This window comes from Melitaea cinxia, chromosome 27 (assembly GCF_905220565.1).
Source record: "Melitaea cinxia chromosome 27, ilMelCinx1.1, whole genome shotgun sequence".
In the NCBI taxonomy this organism is placed as follows: Eukaryota; Metazoa; Arthropoda; class Insecta; order Lepidoptera; family Nymphalidae; genus Melitaea; species Melitaea cinxia.
The window spans coordinates 420351-441948 of NC_059420.1; the positions used below are offsets into that span (position 1 = coordinate 420351).

Here is a 21598-nt window from a genome sequence, read left to right on the forward strand (position 1 = left end):
TTAATTATTATTATATTAACCAAATAACATACTTTAAAGAACAAATTTTATAGCACTTAAATAAATAATATGTTGCTCCAACGCCATCTATCAAAAATCGAGAAAACGTCGTCAATAGACTAAATTAATAACGTCGAAAGACTAATAAATTGTTTTCTAATAGCGATAGATGGCGTTAGTTTACTTACCATTTTGATATTATATTTTAATCTTTTTCTTATTTACTGAATTTTTTGTTCAATTACAATAAAATATAGCCTATATCACTCCTAAATAGTGTAGCTTTCTGTTAGTGAAAGAATTTTCATGATCGGATCAGTATTTGCGAAGATTACCGCCTACATACAAACAAAGTTAAACTTTACCTCTTTATAATATTATTAATAATAACTAAAATATTATAACAACCGCTCTGATGTAGTGGTGCGAGTAGTCGCCTAAAACACCGACGGTTTGCAGGTTCGATTCCCGATCGGGAGCGCTATTTGTACAATTTCTTTTTTCGGTTTGGATGTCTGTCCTTTTGGGTCTCCCCACCGTGCCTCGGAGAGCACGTTAGGCAGTTGGTCCCGATTGTTATCATAAATTCCTGATAGCGACCATTACTCATAGTAGAGAACATATCCGCCAACCCGCAGTGGAGCAGCGTGGTGGGTTAAGCTCTGATCTTTCTCCTACATGAAGAAAGAGGCCTATGCCCAGCAGTGTGATATTACAAGCTGAATGCGTTATTAATAATACCATGCAGTCAGACACACAAGTATACTCTGACTGTTTAACAATGGCTTCACATATTACCGAGACGCTATTAAAAATAATACGTCGCTCTACAGGCAGCGAGATATCGCCTACAAGCAGCGTGGAAGAGGTGGACAACCAGCTCAAGAAGCACGAGGCTTTTGAAAAGTTACTCGCAACTCAGGTGAGGGGATACAAGACTACATTTAACATAGAAAGGAAATTAACATATTATAGTAATATAAACTCCGTCTTCGGTGCGACAAAGCCAGCCCTGCGGTCACCAACCCGCCTGCCCAGCGTGGTGACTATGGCAACCACATGAGTTCACGCCATTTTTGGCGCGAACTTATGGAGCCCTATGTCCAGCAGTGGTCTGCTGGATAGGCTGAAGTTATGAATATTAACTCACCTTTCAGTACATAAATGGATTCAAATATCTGATTTAAAAAAAAAACAGACTTCAATTACATCGACAAGTAATACTACATACGTAAACGAAAAAATAGTCAAGTAAATACGCGTTATCGAAGTAAAATACATTAAAAAAAGTACAGTCTAATTGAGAACCTCCTTTTTTTGAAGTCGATTAAAAATTGTCAACATCAACATTGCTCTCAAGTTGTTTTGTGTTTCCTGTGATGAGTGAGGTGACCGGAGCTCCTGTGGGTATTAGGGATAAGGTCGGCAACGCGCTTGCGATGCTTCTGGTGTTGCAGGCGTCTATATGCTACGGTAACCGCTTACCATCAGGTGAGCCGTACGCTTGTACTAAACTTCATCCATATTTTTCCCTCCAGGATGAGAAACTAACGACCCTGAACAGTCACGGCGACAAGTTGCTACAGCAGAACCACGTGGAGAGCCAGCGCATCGCCGACGAACTGCTGAACATTAACGAGAGGAGGAAGAAGGTGGGCTGCTATGAACATTAATTTATCTGATGTTCTTGTAGCGACATCTATCGCGTGGCATACAAACTAGAGAAAACTGACGTAAAACTGACGCTATCAAAGTTATCAAAGTGATTGAGTATATATACAAGAACACGACAATAACATTCGGGGCGTTAGCCTGCCAGACACAACATCCGTCTGGTCGGAAGATCCTCCCTTTGCGATGGCGGACGTGATTTTTCACACCACTTTCCTCTCGCTACTAAATTCTTATAAAACAATATGGCTGTATAATAGGCAAAGCTATTTGGGGGGTTCTACTGGTGTCTTGGGAATTATGACTTCCGTTAAAATAAGTTAACAAGAGTCAATTTTACACTAGCCCGTTGGCGCAATTCGTAGTCACCGGGGGTTGTGGGTTCCATTTCCATCCCATGTCTGGGTGTAAAGTATATTTATTTATTTATAGATACTGTATTATATATCGAAAAAAATATGCAGCTATAACAGTCGACTGTTACCTGTAACACGAGCATTAAGTTGCTTACCATAGGAACAGACGTCCGCGTGTATACGTTAAAGATATACATTTATTTATAATGATAATTAAAACAACCTAAAGTCTGTTCAACGAGAAGAGATACCAAACGTAAACAAAGCCCAACATTTTTTCGTAGCGACGACGTAACAAACAAAGTCATATGACAGACATAGTCTATCTCTTTCTATCTTGTTTGTTTGCTATCTTCTGCACGTCTCTCTGTAAGGTCGAGCGATATTTTAATTGGCTTTGAAAACATTTGGATCGCAGACGGCCCTTTGATTTTGTATTATTTATCTTTATTTTATTCCGTGTCCTGAAGCGTTCGGGGTGATTTTTATATTTTAATAATTATTATTTAAGAAGTATCAAATCCTATACAAATAATTGTATTTAATTAATTATGTTAAATTAAGTAATTATCAAAATATAAATATATTTTACATTTTAAAAATTTGTGTTAGTAAAAAAAGGGTTAAAAACCCTGCATAGTTGAATGACCTCGCATTTGGTTTGTTTACGTTTGGTATCTCTTCTCGTTGAACAGACTGTATTTAAGTTTTACTTTTTGGCAATAGCTTGTTTTACTTATGAATAGAAACGGGTTTTTATTGATTGGTCACGTTGTTTCACTGCGGCCTGCAGGAATTTTAAATTGACTAAATGTACCCCCCCCCCCCCTCCCCCAGCTGTATGAAGCGGCAGCGGCGCGGCGCGAGGCCCTCCACCGGGCGCGTGCGCGTGCGCAGTTCCAGCGCGACGCGGCCGAAGCTCGCGGCTGGGTGGCCGACAAACTGGCGCAGCTGCCTGCTCACCACGGTACCACACACACAAATACACATAACTAATAGTGTTTAAATATGTAGTTAAAATTTTTATTACACCCATAAGTCAGGGGTCTTGTCCCAATCTTTCAAAAGAATTTTGAGCATAATTTATCCAATGCTTCTAATGATTGTTGAAACAAATTAAAATCCCGTCAAACCCTTATGTCTCTCAGTTTTAAGTCAGTTCATTTTTTAAAAGGAAGTTATAAACTCTTTAAACAAGTTACTGCTAAATATTATTGTATGTGGAACTGTGGATTAGTGCACTTGACTAGTTTTGATAATTACCACTTAGCTATATATAAGACACTAGTTGAATGCTTAGAAATTGGAACCGGAAAATTAAACCATGTGTTGCTCTGAAAAAACAAAGTTTTTAATTTACAATTTTTCCTTAATCACTTTTATACAATAAATCTAATATATAAAATTCTGGTGTCGCGGTGTTTGTAGTTAAACTCCTCTGAAATGGCTTGACAGAATCTCATGAAATTTTGTTTTGCATATTAGGTAGGTCTGAGAACCGAACAACATCTATTTTTCATACCCCTAAGTTATAAGGGCGGTGGGGGGATTATAAGCATATCGGGTAGGTCTGAGAATCGAACAACATCTATTTTTTATTACCCCTAAGTTATAAGGGGCGGTGGGGGGATTAAGGGGCCTTATAACATATATGACAAAACAATGTTTGCGGGGTCAGCTAGTAAAATATGAAAATCTACCTGAAAAAACAATGAAACAGCATTCAAAGTTATTTAACCGATTTCTTTAAATAAAATTGAAATAAAATATTTCTTTTACAATTGACTACAATCGAGTGTCAAAATCTTTTCGTAAATAATACTATATCACTGTATTCCAGGTGAAGTGACGAACCTCGAGGATAAGATTAAGAAACTCCAGAAGCACCAAGCGTTCACGGCTGAACTGGCCGCTAATAAGGCTCGTCTCCAGGAGATAGAGAACCTAGCAGCGCAGCTCATTCCGGACCCCGAGGTGGAGAAGGAGCTGAAACAGCTTCATCAGGACTGGGAGACCCTGGAGACGGCTACGGAACAGAGAGGTAACTGTCGTTGTAAGAGTCTGTTGCTATCCTACCGCTGGGTAGTGTGTTATCCACCAGGTTTGTCTTTTGTGGATTGGCGGATGTTGTTCCAGAATTCTTTCTTGTTCTAAAAAATGCCACTTGAAAACTAAATATTGACCTCTATAAAGTCCTAGATTGTGACTCAGTACAACTTTCTACTACAATAATTTTGTTCTAGGCCGAGGATTGGAGGAGGCCCAGGATATTCTAGAGTTCAACCAGCACCTGGACAAGATTGAGGCCTGGATCAGAGACAAGGAGATGATGGTAATTACTTGAGTTACTTTATTAGGGGTCATCCGTGAAATATATTCGCAAATAAGGATGATTTACTTGCTTTTAATTTTTTTTTCATGTAATTTGATGTCAACCATAAACGTCATTTCAAATGGCATTTATAGAGGATGGCGGGCTGATTTTTCGACGTCATATGACGTCATATGTGCTAAATGAATCGCTGAAAGTGTGACTTACCGTGACAAAGGGGGAAGGATGGGTTTAGATCGGAAAAATTCCGCTTGAAGTATTTTATGGATGGCTCTCAGTCTGATTCTATCAATGTTCCTCAAATCCGCAGGTGCAAGCCAACGAGACGGGCAGAGACTACGAGCACTGTGAAGCGCTGCTGAGAAAACTAGACGACCTGGACAGCGATATGAAGGTGGATGACAAACACGTGCGCACCATACAGGCCCTGGCCACCAAGTTGCTACAGCAGGTATGTAGTTGACTGTGGGTCACTTGGGTGCTGGGAAACCATCGTGGAAAAAAATCTCGGGATAAATTTTGAGATATACCTTCTAAGGGAATGTGGTAGGGGGGGGGGGGTTACTTTTAACTCTCGAATAAAATGGTTATTTCTTAGGTCAGAAGGTACTATGGATCACATGAGTGATAGAAAACCGCTAGAAAAAATAATTTTTTTGGGAGTGAAAATTACTATCAACCCGTAACCCCTCCATAAAAGTAATGGGATAGTTATCATTTAGGTGTGATGTGGATCATGGGTGGTTAAAAATCATTGTGGAATAGAAAAGTCTGTTTTGGGAAAAATACTAGACATACCCTATCCGGTAGAAAGAAATGTGGAGAGTGTTATTACCATCCATAAAATTAGTGGGATAGCTATACTCAGAATCCGTCCCCAGGGTCCAACGCAGCAGGCCGAGGTGGTGAGCGCCCGCCGCGACGCCTTCCTGTCCAAGTGGCGCGCGCTCAGCGGCGCGCTGCAGGCCTACCGGGAGCGTCTGGCCGCCGCGCTGCAGCTGCACTCCTTCAACAGGTGAGGCCTTCCCCAGACGATGAGTGCTGGATGTGCTGGAGCAGGCGGCACGGCGCTGTGGCATTTGTTTCGGCCGTACGGCGATTCGAGCAAAAAAATTTTTTTGTTGTTTATTGCATGTTGAATTGTAGCAATTTTGTAATTATTAGTTGACTTGCTACCGTGACTTTTTTAAATGTACCTAGTTTTATTTGACATGTTTTTCGCGGTCTGGGCATTTGGGCGTGTATCCGTTATTTCCGGACCCCGGACACGGGAGTCATTCCTCCTGAAACCGTCGAACGTTAAGCGTTGTTCATACGTGTCTGACGTGAGCGCTGTGTCCAGGGACGTGCAGGAGACGCAGTCGCGCGTGGCGCGCAAGGCGGCGCAGTTCACGCGCGCGGAGTGCGGGCGCGACCTGGGCGCGGCGCAGGAGCTGCGGCGCCGGCACGAGGCGCGCGCCGCCGAGGCGTCCGCCGTGGCCGGCCGCGTGGCCGACCTGCGCGCCGCGGCCGCGCGCCTGGCCGACAGGTACGACCCCCCACCCCCCACACCGACCCCCCACACGCGACCCGGCGCGGCGCAGGAGCTGCGGCGCCGGCACGAGGCGCGCGCCGCCGAGGCGTCCGCCGTGGCCGGCCGCGTGGCCGACCTGCGCGCCGCGGCCGCGCGCCTGGCCGACAGGTACGACCCCCCACCCCCCACACCGACCCCCCACACGCGACCCGGCGCGGCGCAGGAGCTGCGGCGCCGGCACGAGGCGCGCGCCGCCGAGGCGTCCGCCGTGGCCGGCCGCGTGGCCGACCTGCGCGCCGCGGCCGCGCGCCTGGCCGACAGGTACGACCCCCCACCCCCCACACCGACCCCCCACACGCGACCCGGCGCGGCGCAGGAGCTGCGGCGCCGGCACGAGGCGCGCGCCGCCGAGGCGTCCGCCGTGGCCGGCCGCGTGGCCGACCTGCGCGCCGCGGCCGCGCGCCTGGCCGACAGGTACGACCCCCCACCCCCCACACCGACCCCCCACACGCGACCCGGCGCGGCGCAGGAGCTGCGGCGCCGGCACGAGGCGCGCGCCGCCGAGGCGTCCGCCGTGGCCGGCCGCGTGGCCGACCTGCGCGCCGCGGCCGCGCGCCTGGCCGACAGGTACGACCCCCCACCCCCCACACCGACCCCCCACACGCGACCCGGCGCGGCGCAGGAGCTGCGGCGCCGGCACGAGGCGCGCGCCGCCGAGGCGTCCGCCGTGGCCGGCCGCGTGGCCGACCTGCGCGCCGCGGCCGCGCGCCTGGCCGACAGGTACGACCCCCCACCCCCCACACCGACCCCCCACACGCGACCCGGCGCGGCGCAGGAGCTGCGGCGCCGGCACGAGGCGCGCGCCGCCGAGGCGTCCGCCGTGGCCGGCCGCGTGGCCGACCTGCGCGCCGCGGCCGCGCGCCTGGCCGACAGGTACGACCCCCCACCCCCCACACCGACCCCCCACACGCGACCCGGCGCGGCGCAGGAGCTGCGGCGCCGGCACGAGGCGCGCGCCGCCGAGGCGTCCGCCGTGGCCGGCCGCGTGGCCGACCTGCGCGCCGCGGCCGCGCGCCTGGCCGACAGGTACGACCCCCCACCCCCCACACCGACCCCCCACACGCGACCCGGCGCGGCGCAGGAGCTGCGGCGCCGGCACGAGGCGCGCGCCGCCGAGGCGTCCGCCGTGGCCGGCCGCGTGGCCGACCTGCGCGCCGCGGCCGCGCGCCTGGCCGACAGGTACGACCCCCCACCCCCCACACCGACCCCCCACACGCGACCCGGCGCGGCGCAGGAGCTGCGGCGCCGGCACGAGGCGCGCGCCGCCGAGGCGTCCGCCGTGGCCGGCCGCGTGGCCGACCTGCGCGCCGCGGCCGCGCGCCTGGCCGACAGGTACGACCCCCCACCCCCCACACCGACCCCCCACACGCGACCCGGCGCGGCGCAGGAGCTGCGGCGCCGGCACGAGGCGCGCGCCGCCGAGGCGTCCGCCGTGGCCGGCCGCGTGGCCGACCTGCGCGCCGCGGCCGCGCGCCTGGCCGACAGGTACGACCCCCCACCCCCCACACCGACCCCCCACACGCGACCCGGCGCGGCGCAGGAGCTGCGGCGCCGGCACGAGGCGCGCGCCGCCGAGGCGTCCGCCGTGGCCGGCCGCGTGGCCGACCTGCGCGCCGCGGCCGCGCGCCTGGCCGACAGGTACGACCCCCCACCCCCCCACACCGACCCCCCACACGCGACCCGGCGCGGCGCAGGAGCTGCGGCGCCGGCACGAGGCGCGCGCCGCCGAGGCGTCCGCCGTGGCCGGCCGCGTGGCCGACCTGCGCGCCGCGGCCGCGCGCCTGGCCGACAGGTACGACCCCCCACCCCCCACACCGACCCCCCACACGCGACCCGGCGCGGCGCAGGAGCTGCGGCGCCGGCACGAGGCGCGCGCCACCGAGGCGTCCGCCGTGGCCGGCCGCGTGGCCGACCTGCGCGCCGCGGCCGCGCGCCTGGCCGACAGGTACGACCCCCCACCCCCCACACCGACCCCCCACACGCGACCCGGCGCGGCGCAGGAGCTGCGGCGCCGGCACGAGGCGCGCGCCGCCGAGGCGTCCGCCGTGGCCGGCCGCGTGGCCGACCTGCGCGCCGCGGCCGCGCGCCTGGCCGACAGGTACGACCCCCCACCCCCCACACCGACCCCCCACACGCGACCCGGCGCGGCGCAGGAGCTGCGGCGCCGGCACGAGGCGCGCGCCGCCGAGGCGTCCGCCGTGGCCGGCCGCGTGGCCGACCTGCGCGCCGCGGCCGCGCGCCTGGCCGACAGGTACGACCCCCCACCCCCCACACCGACCCCCCACACGCGACCCGGCGCGGCGCAGGAGCTGCGGCGCCGGCACGAGGCGCGCGCCGCCGAGGCGTCCGCCGTGGCCGGCCGCGTGGCCGACCTGCGCGCCGCGGCCGCGCGCCTGGCCGACAGGTACGACCCCCCACCCCCCACACCGACCCCCCACACGCGACCCGGCGCGGCGCAGGAGCTGCGGCGCCGGCACGAGGCGCGCGCCGCCGAGGCGTCCGCCGTGGCCGGCCGCGTGGCCGACCTGCGCGCCGCGGCCGCGCGCCTGGCCGACAGGTACGACCCCCCCCCCCCCCACACCGACCCCCCACACGCGACCCGGCGCGGCGCAGGAGCTGCGGCGCCGGCACGAGGCGCGCGCCGCCGAGGCGTCCGCCGTGGCCGGCCGCGTGGCCGACCTGCGCGCCGCGGCCGCGCGCCTGGCCGACAGGTACGACCCCCCACCCCCCACACCGACCCCCCACACGCGACCCGGCGCGGCGCAGGAGCTGCGGCGCCGGCACGAGGCGCGCGCCGCCGAGGCGTCCGCCGTGGCCGGCCGCGTGGCCGACCTGCGCGCCGCGGCCGCGCGCCTGGCCGACAGGTACGACCCCCCACCCCCCACACCGACCCCCCACACGCGACCCGGCGCGGCGCAGGAGCTGCGGCGCAGGAGCTGCGGCGCCGGCACGAGGCGCGCGCCGCCGAGGCGTCCGCCGTGGCCGGCCGCGTGGCCGACCTGCGCGCCGCGGCCGCGCGCCTGGCCGACAGGTACGACCCCCCACCCCCCACACCGACCCCCCACACGCGACCCGGGCGCGGCGCAGGAGCTGAATTCTGACCCAAACGCTCAATCGACTTAAAGCCAGTGAAGTGCCAGCTTTTCTTTGGATGCTAAAGTCTATTATTTCTTCAATTTTTGTTCTATTGAGGTAGGTCACTGCTGGAAAAATCTTCCTCCAAATCTGGTGCAGGTCCTCCGGATAAGTACCTCAACCTTACAGATGACTACTGACAAACATGGCTGCACCCAAGCAGTGTTGTTTTACCGTAGTGTGTTAGCCAGATTTTTGTAGACAGATGCAGATGTCCTATTAGGGTAAAAGCTTACTTTTACAAAAAAAAATTATGTAACTAATATTGACTTCCTTTCTCACCAGTCACCCTGACAAGAAAGGTGAGATCGAAGCTAGTCTGTCAGAGCTGGATGCGGCATGGGACAGGCTGCAGCAGCTCGCAGCTCAGAGGACCAAGATGCTGGATGAAGCCATCGCACAGCACAAATTCGAGGAAAACCTTAAGGTTAGTCAAACATAGATTTTGTCTACTTTGTGAAGTATCTAAAGGCCTGTGGCAAACTTGGTTACTATCTAACAGTAACTAACATAGATTATTTTATACATATATCAAAATATATTTCATTTTTTTTTCCAATGCACTTCCAATAATAGTTCCTAAAATCTCTAAATATCTTCCAATTTTCCTTAAGTCTGTAAGACCACATGAACTTACATTTCAGAATTTATCCCCAAAACCCATTAGGTTGTGTGAACTATGATTCAATCCATGTCAATAATGGTCAATTAACCAAAATGAAACTGAAAAACAAAACTTAGCCCAAAAACATACTCTAAATCTTCCAAATTGAAGATTCAGACCGACCCAGCCAAAAAAACAGAAATTCTTCTAACTTACAATTTTCTAATATAAACTGCATCGTCACCAGGAATTGGAGTTGTGGGTGTCGGAGACGGTGAAGCGCATGGATGGCGCGGAGCCTGAAAGCGTCGCTGATGCTGAGGCGCAACTTGAACAGCATCATGAGAGAAAGGTGGGTATCCTTGACCTGACAATATTGTCACAATGTCTGGTCTAGTGTCCAAAGAATTATGCCAAAAGAATGTCTGTAAATGTGTATAATGTACCATATACTAGTCGCCACGTACGGTTTCTCCTGAGTTTGTAATCAATTGAGTGTCTAAAAATTCTGAGAATCTAGAATCTATCGAAAATCTGAGAATCTAGAAAATTCAGAAAATTTCTTTTGGGAAAAATATTGTGCTAGGTATATGGAGTGATGGAAAAAAATTCCTACCATGGCTAACGATGGCTATCAGATCTGTATAATAACAACCGGGACCGACAGCTTGACGTGCTCTCCGAGGCACGGTGGGGAGAAGAGTCAGCAATATTCATACCATAAGATAAACTATGGGTAACACACATAATTTCACGCATTTTTGGCGCGAACTTGTGGAGGCCTATGTCCAGCAGTGGACTGCAATAGGCTGGAATGATGATGATGATGATGAAAATAAACTTATCTAACCCTCACCTTCTTCAGGCCGAAATCGACGGTCGCCAGAAGGTGATCGCGACACTGCTGAAGGAAGCGGAGCAGGCCGGTGACGCTGAAAAGCAGAAGAGAGTTGAGAAGCTATCACAGACCCTGGATCAGGCCTGGCTGCAGAGGAAGCAGTACCTCACTCAGGTGAGAACATTTGAAAAATTACTTTACCAGTTAGCTTAAAATATTTTTAGGGTTGTTGAATGGGCAGAACCAGAAGAAGCTACAAATGCGTTCCTAAGTTATGAAATGTAGGGTCATAATGTTAGGGGTTAACAAAAAGGAAAATTTAAGGGATTGTATAGGTATTTGATTTAATTTTATCAATTGTCTGAGACGAATGGTCGGTAATACAAAAAAAAATCTCAATTTGAATAATAGTTTACAAATGCCTGTAATTTTAATATTTTGGTCTGTTGCTTATCCCCTCACCCCTCGACCAGGCTCACGAGCTCCAGCTGCTGAAGGAGCAAGCGCGGTTGGTGGAGGATTGGCTGGCTGCAAAGGAGGCCTTCCTGAACAATGATGACCTCGGAGAGAATCTTGACGGTGAGGCTTGTCAAATTTATTGTTTTTTTTTTTTGTTTAATATCCTCGCCTCGTACTCGACAGTCACAGTGAGATGTCCTCCTGCCAAAACTGCTTACAAAGACTTGCCGTGAACAAGACAAAAAAAAAAAACAAGCTTAGTTGATAGTACTGTACAAGTTACTTTCTCCTTAAAACGTGGATGCAAAACATTTAATATATTATAAAAAAAAAAATTGTATTGTTATAAGTGGTGATCGATTCAGCCAGTATCATCCCACTGCTGGGCATAGGCCTCTTTATCCATGTAGTAGAAGAATTGAGGATTGAAGCTTTATCCACTACGCTGCTGCACTCAAGCGGTGGTGACGATCTCTATCCGGGTGTGCTGATGATTTCTATCCGGGTGTGCTGATGTGTGGTGTTCCCCAGCGGTGGAGACGCTGCTCCGCAAGCACGCGGAGTTCAGCAAGCTGCTGGAGTCGCAGGCGGGACGAGTGGCCGAGCTGGAGAGGTTCGCGGCCGCCGCGCTGCAGGGCGGCCACCACCACCGGCGCTACATCGAGAACAGGGTGGGCGAGGCCAGGGCCCGGGCCGACAGGCTCAAGGTACGAACTCGCGCATACTGATACCGTATTTGGGGCATTATGAGATATAATAATAATAATAATAATAATAATAAACATATATTCATACTCACACACATACATCGATATACAGTAAAGACAAAAAAATAGAAATCACAACATAACAATTCTATTACAATATAACTATATAGATATTATGACTGTTTAATTCTGTAATAAATTGTCATATACATTATTTTAGTAAGTATGTAATTCCGCAACTCGACGATAGATGTCGCTGTACGCAATTAAATCGCGCTAACGTGTTGTTCAATGGTGTGCATAAATAGCTAAATTGGAAACAATGAACACAATCCCCCCGAGTCCCAGAGGGCTCCCCTTCTTCCTTCGCGGCCGGTGCCTTTAGTGCCCGGCCGCTCTCACCGGTGACGCTGTAAAGGCCGCTAGGGCCAACAGTACTCAACAATTCGAAAAAAAAAAACAATGAACACAATATACAACCGAAATAAAAAACAATAAAATTAAAAACAATAATAATAGGTAACTACCCACATAAAATCAACAATAACAATTAAAAAAACAAAATAATGAAAAATAAACAAAATGTATATAAAAAAAAGAAAGAAAGCGGCAACCTGCATAGCATAATGAGGAAAGCAGAAGCACAAAGACTCACACATACACACACGCGTGCACTTTACACGTGCGTGCGCTCACAGCATACTTGAACGCATTTATTAGTATTAAAAAAAAACTATTAGTATTATGTTTGGTACGTTATGAACGATATTGAGGAAATCAAGCAGATAGGCTCAAGGTATAGACTCGCACGAACGCACACACGCACGCCTACCTCACACGTACTCACTCGTACGTGCGCTACAGCGTACGTGTCGAGTTAGCAAATGTCATATTTCGGCATTATGAGAGGTATTGTGAAAGTTAAGCAGACCGGCTTAAGGAAGAAGCTCGCTCCCTTTATATCAATCATCTTCACCCCCATCTAAATGTAACACTAACCCGCAACCTCCACCCCCAGGAGCGCTGCAAGGCCCGAGGTCTGAAGCTGGAGCAGTCGAAGCAACTGCACCAGTTCTTACGAGATCTGAATCACGAGCGCGAGTGGATCGAACTCAAGATGCAGATAGCCACCGACACCAACTACAGGTAACCATCAGAAACACTAGCTCCAGAGTCTTGGACCAAGGTGGTCAAGACCAGGGAACGTCTGTGAGGAAATGTAAAAAGCCTAGTTAGCTATTGATTATTGTTGACTTACCCTTAAAAAAACAACCGCTCTGGTTCGAAGGTGCGTGTAGTCGCTAAGACACCGACGGTTTGCGGGTTCGATTCCCGCTCGGGATGGATATTTGTATTTGAACAAATATTTCTTTCCGGTTTGTATGTCTGTCTTTATGGGTCTCCCCACTATGCCTCGGAGAGCACGTTAAGCCGACGGTCCCGGTTGTTATTATGTAAACCTGATAGCGATCGTTACTCATACAACATACGTCAACCCGCATTAGAGCAGCGTGGTGGATTAGACTCCAACCAAGAAGATGCTAAATCTTACCCTCAAAACTTAGCTCTACATGGATAAGCGCCAGCTTTCAAACTTAAAAAGAATCATTAAAATCGATACACCCAGTAAAAATTAACTAACACATAAAAAGATACCTTATAATTTTCATAGCGTATTTTTTTTTTTGTTTTCAGAGAGCTTTCAAACTTACAAAGCAAGATCCAAAAGCACGCGGCTTTCGAGTCGGAGCTCGCGGCTAACAAAAAGCGTATTGATGACGTCGCTGCCACCGGAGAAGATCTGATTGGTGAGATACCCTCCATTAGCCCACCCCCTCCCCACTCACCATAACACATACAAACAATCAAGTGCTTTTCTATGCCAAGGGACAAATGAGCAGATAGTACCATCTGAAAGAAAGAAATTTTGTTGTTCACAATAATAAAAATCATAACAATATGACTACGGTTTACACACAGATATTACGAACAATACAATACATTTGCCACACCATTGCAACAATAATGAGACGCAGATTTTCAGTGACTCCTCGTTGTCATTCGCTTTGAGCGACATCACTGACATCACTCAACCAAACACACACACACACAAATTGTAGCTCTCTTAAACCACCCACTTAACCGACACCAACATACACCACCAGTATCCTGCACATATCAGAAAAACATAAACATCCGCAACTGCCATACACCACCTACACCAACAAAAATTGCTGCTTATTTTTCATTATTTTTTTTTTTTGCTTTTTTAATTGTTATTGTTGATTTTATGTGGGTAGTTACCTATTATTATTGTTTTTTAATTTCATTGTCTTTTATTTCGGTTGTATATTGTGTTCATTGTTTCCAATTTAGCTATTTGTCATAATATCTATATAGTTATATTGTAATAGAATTGTTATATTGTGATTTCTATTTTTTTGTCTTTACTGTATATCGATGTATGTGTGTGAGTATGAATAAATGTTTATTATTATTATTATTAAAAAGAGAGCAGCACATCCACACTGACAATATATATACATAGCATACACATATATACACATACACATACATATGCATATACACACACTTATAGGATATTTTGACAGAATATCATATTATTATATTCCGCAGCGATCTGATGTTAAATGCCTAAAAATTATCATTAGTGTCTCCCAAGTAAAGCTTAAATTTAAAGAAAAAAAAAACCCCTTTTGTGACCAAACCAATGTTCTGCAAGAGTTTCATGAAGTCGTTCTGTCAACAGAAGCGAAGCACTACGCCTCCCAAGAGATCGCGAAACACGTCGAGGACCTCGAGAACCTGTGGAGAGATCTCATGGTGAGCTACTGAACTCCTTGTTGAAATGTGTAGATGTGTATTTTATTAAATATTTAACACTTTTATCATGGACGAGTTGTACCCTGTGCACGTTGTTGCACTTTTTTTTTTGGTCGTACCAACTCTGAAACCTTTGAGGGCTCATGCACAACACTTTGCTGAAGATCACGACATGATCAAATGCATAGTTTACGATTCTATAAAGGACATACAGACAAACATTCATATATATATATATATATATATATATATATATATATATATAGATGATACATATAACACTATCCGCGGATACTTTTCGGATACTTTACAGCAAACACCGTGACTCGTAGAGCACGTTAAGCCGTCGGTCCCGGTTGTTATCATGTACACCTGATAGCGATCGTTACTCATAGTAGGGAATATATCCGCCAACCCGCATTGGAGCAGCGTGTTGGATTAAGCTCTGATCTGTCTCGTACATGGGGAAAGAGGCTTATGCCCAGTAGTGGGATACTACAGGCTGAAGCGTGACATATAACACTAGAATTCCAAAACGGCTAAAACTTACTGACCAACTCTTTAAGAATTATAAGTGGATATAGTCACTTGATTTAGGCGTATAAAGCTTTTAATTATATATACGGTGCAAGATTGCAGAGATGCATGTTATGCAACATGTTACTAATTTTGAACTAAAACACAGTTTATATATTATTTTCAAAAGAGTAACTGCGGAGTTTCTTGCCGATTCTTCTCTGCAGAATCTACATTCCGAATCGGTGGTCGCTTTACTTCTACAAATATAATAATTTATTTTTAAAGTTTTAATTTGTAAAATGACGATTCGAAAGTGCTTTTGAAGCCTATTTGAAAGTTATTTTTGATTTTGACTTATGTTATTTTTTGTCTGAATCTTCTTGTTTCTCGTTAGAGCTGTTAGGATATGCATTTATTATATCTAAGTTTATTTGTATACTATCGACCTCTCTCCGTTCATATTTTTTATACGATAAGTAATCACCAACATATCACACACTAAAACCTTCGAAACATCTTATGGTATAAGTATTATTCCAATTGGTTCAGTAGTTTTTGACGTAGGACCGAACAAAAAAACTCTACATTTATTAGTATAGATTACTATTTGTGAAAACTTTTAATAAAACAGTAAAGTCGTCAGTTTTAATGTAATCTTTAATATGTAATATTTATGTAAAAGTTTCGCAACCAATAAGAGTGATCTCCCGCAGTCCGCTGCAAAGCTGCGTCGCGAGCGACTCCAGGAGGCGTACCAGGCGCGCGTGTATCTGCGGGGCCTGGACGACTTCACCGCCTGGCTGGACGACGTGGAGGCGCAGCTGCTGAGTGAGGACCACGGTGAGTGGGCTCGGGGCTGAGTACTGGGGGAGGTTGGGGGGTTCTGGGTCTGGGGCTATAGAGGGGGGCAGTTAGGGATTGATTGCGTAATGAGGATCACAATGAGTAGGGTTTGGGTTTTTTCTTTTTCAAGATGTAACCAGATTCAAGGATCGCAATCATTGAATGATGATGGAACTGCTTAAAACCTTAGACATTTAAAAATAAAATAAATTTGTTATGATTTTGATCTGGTATTTGTTTTAAATTTCGTTAATTGGGGTGTTATACTTTTGTATCCCCTGACATCTAACTATCATTAGTAAGAGTCATCCAATTAGGCTACACTTATACATCCCCTAATACCTAATAATGTCCGAATATAGCCCGGAAGCTTTCTAAAACGTACAACAATCTCCAGGCAAGGACCTGTCCTCGGTCCAAGCGCTGCTCAAACGCCACACGCGCCTGGAGGCAGCGGTCGCCGCGAAGGCCGACACCGCCACACAACTGGCCGACACGGCGCAACAGCTGGCCGACAACCACCACTTCATGGCCGACGAGATCCTGGAGAAGGCCGACCAGGCCGTCAAACGGTAACAACCTATTACTTTAGTTTATTTTATTTTTTTTGTTTTACGAGAAAACACAGCTATTTAGAAGTCGGTTAAAATATACGTCAGCACCAATCGAGAGAGTCTTATAAAAAAAATGGATTTGAGTCTGTGATGTTAATGCTGAACATTTAATTTCCAGCTACCGTCAACTACAGGAGCCAATGCAGATACGTCGTGACAACCTGGAGGATGCGGCGCTTCTGCACCGCTGGGAGAGAGACGCTGATGAGGAGTTCAGCTGGTAGGGACCTGGACATCTCAGACCGTGTTTCTTCACTCCTTACCTTATTTCCTGATTTTAGTTATGACCAGATGGGACAATTTTAAACTATTTAAAACAATGTTTTTTTGAAGTTATACTTTATTTGGCGCGTTAGGGAAAAATGAAAAGAGTATTTTTTAAAAATTTGCGCGCATAACGTCACAGAAAGCTGACACTCTGAAGTTAGCTAGACAACGAAGAAGTTAGCAACGTGAAGTCAGCTAGCCAATGGAGTATAACTTCTTACGTGCTTACATAAGTACACACACACACACGCTCACACACTTTATTTTAACATAAACATTATGTTGCTTACCGTAGATAAGATGACTGTGTGTGTATTTAAAAGATGTACATTTAATTTGTGTATAGCGGTCCTACAGTTGCAGCCAGGCTGGAAAAGGACATTTCAAGACTGGATCCGTTTCCAGTTCAAAAGTTACCCAAAATTTTACTATGATCCTTTCTGTAATTTTTTCGAAACACCTGTGGGTCTTTATGGGATCGAAATGAATGTGTTATTATGTCCAATAAGCATGCGTTGCGCACGCGCAGGTTGTCGGAGCGCGCGGGCGCCGGCGTGTGGGACGAGAGCGGGGCTTCGCTGGCGGACGCGCAGGCGCTGCTCAAGAAGCACCTGGCGCTGGAGGCCGAGCTCATCGGCAGGTGGGGCCGCCAACCAGTACCTCGCTATTTTGACGATGAATGTTTATCATAAAATCTGTATGGTTTAGACCTAGGTTAGGTTATAGCTAACGGCACGGATGTTGAGCGCTCGGCTCGGGGTGCAGGGGTCGTAAACATAAAATAATTGATTTCAGTATTATAATCATCATCAATCAGCCTTTCGCAGTCCACTACTGGAAATAGGCCTCTACAAGTTCACGCCAAAAATGGCGTGAACTCATGTGTGTTGCCCATAGTCACCACGCTGGGCAGGCGGGTTGGTACCCGCAGGGCTGGCTTTATCGTACCGAAGACGCTGCTGCCCGTCTTCGGCCTGTGTATTTCAAAGCCAGCAGTTGGATGGTTATCCCGCCATCGGTCGTCTTTTTAAGTTCCAATGTGGTAGTGGAACTGTGTTATCCCTTAGTCGCCTCCTACAACCACGGGAAGAGAGGGGGTATTATTGTAAAGAGCTAAAATCGAAAACTATTAAGTAGTCTTAGCGAATGCTCTAATTTTATCCTTAATTGCAACCTTAACAGAGAGGCATCGATATCAGCGGTATGCGCACGCGCAACCGCACTAGCAAGACGAGGACACTTCGCCGGATCAGAGCTGGAGGCTCGAGCTCGAGACCTTCGGACAGCACAGCGTACACTGCTGGACAGAGCAGCGCAGCGCAGCATTGACTTGAGGGAACGCTGTGAACTACTGCAACTTCTGACAGAGATTCGGGAGGCGGGTGTATGGTTATCGGAGAGGCGTAACGCCCTAACAGCTGGAGAGGCGGGTCGTGATGAGGAGTCGGTTCTGGCGCTGATGAGGCGCCTTGACGCTCAGCAGCGGGAGCTAAACGCCTTCCTGCCCACTCTGACGCGTCTGGAACGCACGCTACAGGTGAGGAATGATATGAACGTTGAAGATAGGAGTTGGCCCTGTGGAGCCGGATTTTACACGGCTGAAGAGGACTTTATTATTTTTTGATTTTAGACTTTTCAAATAATTCATTTTCTAATATGCTTAAATCGTGATCAGGAACGCACCCACGAAGACGAGGAGGTCCGCAAGAAGCTGGATGAGCTGAAAGCAAGCTACGAAGAAACTAAGCTCATGTCGGCGAAGAGAGAACAGCGCCTGCAGCAGAGCTTGAAGTACTTCAAGTGAGTGTTCTTATTTTATACAACGGTGATCACGATTCAGCCTGTAATATCCCAACTACTGGGCATAGGCCTCTTTCTCCATGTAGGAGAAGGATCGGAGCGTATTCCACCACGCTGCTCCACTGCGGGTTGGCGAATGTTCTCTACTATGAGTAACGATCGTTATCAGGTATTTATGATATCAACCGGGACCGACGGATTAACGTACTCTCCGTGGCACGGTGGGGAGACCCGAACCCAAAAACCGTCGGTGCTTTAGGCGACTACTGGTGTAGTGGTGCATACCACTACCCCAGAGCGGTAAAAAAACTAAAATATTATATATTTGTTTTAATATATTATATATTAAAATAAAGCTGATTCTAATTATTAAGGAGTTCCATGACTATTTTTAATGGCTAATTTTGTGTCTATATTTTTCTGGTCAGGAACTGAAATTATTAAAGTTCAGTGCACAACATACAAAAACAAAATATATTCAGATAAATGAAATGTCTTTTGTACTCATTTGACTCAATTCCAATTAAATTTTCGGTAAAAAAAGTTTCATCAAAATTGGACGAGGTAGTTAAGTTTGGTTTTTTTTTTTTGTTACTAATTTCGGTCACTTATTAAAATCATAAGTTCAAAGTACCAAAGCTAAATATATTTGTACCCCCGTCTCCAGGTTCGTCCAAGAGTTCGAGGAGGTCCAGGAATGGATCAGCGAGCAGATGTCCACCGCCGCCAGCGAAGAGTACGGCCTGGACGTGGAGCACGTAGAGACGTTACAGCAGGCCTTCGACAATTTCCTCACGCAGCTGCACGGTGAGACTACACTGCCTAGGTTCATTGATAGCGGAGTTATAGTTGGTAGAGAAGAAATTTTTAGAAAATTAATATTGATAGACCGGTGTAGGGTTTGTGTTCTTTATTGACAAAAATATTGATGTTTCTGCCATCATCTTCACCTTGCCATTTCTAGTCTATTGATATAATAATTTATACGAATTTTTGAGGGGTAAAGTTTGCCGGATCAACCAGTAGTAAAAAATTTCAAGCAGTAGGGTGAAAGTCTGTATCTATATTTCAGACACACGACACTAATATAATCCCTGCCATCTACGACGAACATCTGTATGACCTAAAATTTGTCATGAACAAAGACAAGAAAAGTACATTACTATTATCTGGCAAAAATGTTATCTAACGACCCTAAAATCTTAGCACCCAGTAGGATTTTCTCTTGTGTCGGGGGTCCGGAAAAATACAATACACAAGCAGAAACGCCCAGACCACGACAAATTTCTATATGGGTACTCGCGACCGCTGCGCCAACGCGTCGATAAAATATAGTATACAAATTGCTTATTGTCATGTACTTGGATAAGTTCAGACTTGTTCTCCCTCTTCTAACTTGATTAATATTGAGTAATATATTTTACAGCCAACGAGGGTCGCATCGAAGCAGTGTGCGAAGCTGGCAACGCTCTTCTAGAGGAGAACACTCCAGAGGCGGACAAGGTTAAGCAGAGGATCGAGGACATCAGGGGTCTCTGGGACGACCTTAAGGAATTGGCGATTGCTAGACAGGAGGTGAGCTTACTTATTATTATACCACCGTTTCTTGGTGGTATATAAGCGTATGGTCAGACTACTGCTAAGCAATTACCGTAGCCTATAAATGCCTACAACCACAGAAGCATCGCTTACGATGTGTGGATTGCGACCGCTTGTTCTCTACCAGAAGTACTCCTATCCCTGGACCGTCTCAAACATTAAGTGAATAATACTAACCTGCCCCCCCTCACCCCTTCTAGGCGCTGGCTGGTGCTCGACAAGTGCACGAGTTCGACCGCTCTGCTGAGGAGACTCTAGCCTGGGTGGCGGAAAAGGAAGCGGCGCTACAGTTACCGCGTGCCCTTCACCAGCTCCGGGCGCTGCGGGCCGACCTGCGTGCTATCCGGGACCAGCACGAGACCCTGGCGCAGGAGGCTGAACGGTCAGTATACAGAAAAGTGACAAATAACATCACTTGACACTTCAGACTGTTAGGCTGGTCACTGACTGTTCTTCTGATAACTGACATCACTTCTACCCAAGTTCAATCCAATAAGTTGGGCTAGTAACTTGATCGATTCTCTCTGATTTTTGCCTGGAATCCTTATCGAAATTGGTATATGATTGTCAAGTAAGTTTGCGTTATGACTGTCTTATTAATATTTCAGAAGAAATATTTTGACAAGACTGAAATACTTTGGACTAGAATAATTGTTTTTGAAATTTTGATGAGGCCTTTAAGAGGAAATTAGTGGGACTCTGGTCTATAGTCTAATATATTCCGTTATTAGATGAAGAATATAATTTAATTATATCTTTTGCTTCGTCAGATTGGGTGCAGCATTCCCAGACGCGAAGGAGCACGTACTCGCCAAGTTAGAAGATGTGACCGAATCTTTAGCAGCGTTAGAAGAACGAGCTGCCCACAATGAACACCAACTCGAACTCGCTGATCAACTGCAGGCGTACTTCGACAAGTACCAGGAGCTCATGTGAGTGGACAGTAGCTAAGGGTTTGGGAGGGGTGATCTGGCTTAGGAACTGCTGGCAACGGCCAGGGGTCTTGGGCAATAGCCACAGATTAAATATCAATAGGTTTTATAGATTTTGGTATTCTACTAGACCTGATGAAAAGTTTTTATTACAGTTGTTTATTTTCAGGAATTCGACATGTTGTGACTTGTTCATATCTATTATATTATGGGCAAACAAAACAAAAATTACAAATGTGTTGAAAAAGTTTGACATCCCAAATCTATAAGCCTATTATTGTAAGTACTAACCTGGTAATAATGCAGGGCTTGGACTAACGAGACCCTCGCGAAGGTAACGGCGCCAGAGTTGAGCGCGGATGTGGCCGGCGCTGAAGGGCTGGTGGCGCGGCACCAGGACATCGCGGCGGAGATGGACGCCAAGGAGGAGAGCTTCCAGACCTTCTATTCGGATGGTAAGCTGGTACCATGATCTGATGACTGATATCCAAATCTTTGCTTTTGC

At 48.1% G+C, this 21598-nt stretch overlaps 1 protein-coding gene across 1 annotated transcript in view; it reads left to right on the plus strand.

Annotated features, from left to right (window-relative positions):
- The window catches only part of LOC123666816 (spectrin beta chain, non-erythrocytic 5), an 87446-nt gene that overhangs the window by 50741 nt on the left and 15107 nt on the right, over window positions 1-21598 (plus strand). The window contains exons 41-67 of the mRNA XM_045600842.1: window positions 834-922; window positions 1539-1652; window positions 2865-2994; window positions 3868-4068; window positions 4271-4359; window positions 4670-4810; window positions 5241-5374; window positions 5702-5887; window positions 9353-9494; window positions 9919-10023; window positions 10537-10683; window positions 10983-11088; window positions 11500-11675; window positions 12694-12821; window positions 13371-13483; window positions 14446-14519; window positions 15752-15878; window positions 16279-16453; window positions 16614-16715; window positions 17292-17402; window positions 17945-18299; window positions 18438-18562; window positions 19230-19369; window positions 19989-20137; window positions 20362-20543; window positions 20932-21093; window positions 21400-21548. Of these exons, the coding sequence (XP_045456798.1) occupies window positions 834-922; window positions 1539-1652; window positions 2865-2994; window positions 3868-4068; window positions 4271-4359; window positions 4670-4810; window positions 5241-5374; window positions 5702-5887; window positions 9353-9494; window positions 9919-10023; window positions 10537-10683; window positions 10983-11088; window positions 11500-11675; window positions 12694-12821; window positions 13371-13483; window positions 14446-14519; window positions 15752-15878; window positions 16279-16453; window positions 16614-16715; window positions 17292-17402; window positions 17945-18299; window positions 18438-18562; window positions 19230-19369; window positions 19989-20137; window positions 20362-20543; window positions 20932-21093; window positions 21400-21548 (3852 nt within the window). The remainder of the gene's footprint in view (window positions 1-833; window positions 923-1538; window positions 1653-2864; window positions 2995-3867; window positions 4069-4270; window positions 4360-4669; window positions 4811-5240; window positions 5375-5701; window positions 5888-9352; window positions 9495-9918; window positions 10024-10536; window positions 10684-10982; window positions 11089-11499; window positions 11676-12693; window positions 12822-13370; window positions 13484-14445; window positions 14520-15751; window positions 15879-16278; window positions 16454-16613; window positions 16716-17291; window positions 17403-17944; window positions 18300-18437; window positions 18563-19229; window positions 19370-19988; window positions 20138-20361; window positions 20544-20931; window positions 21094-21399; window positions 21549-21598) is intronic.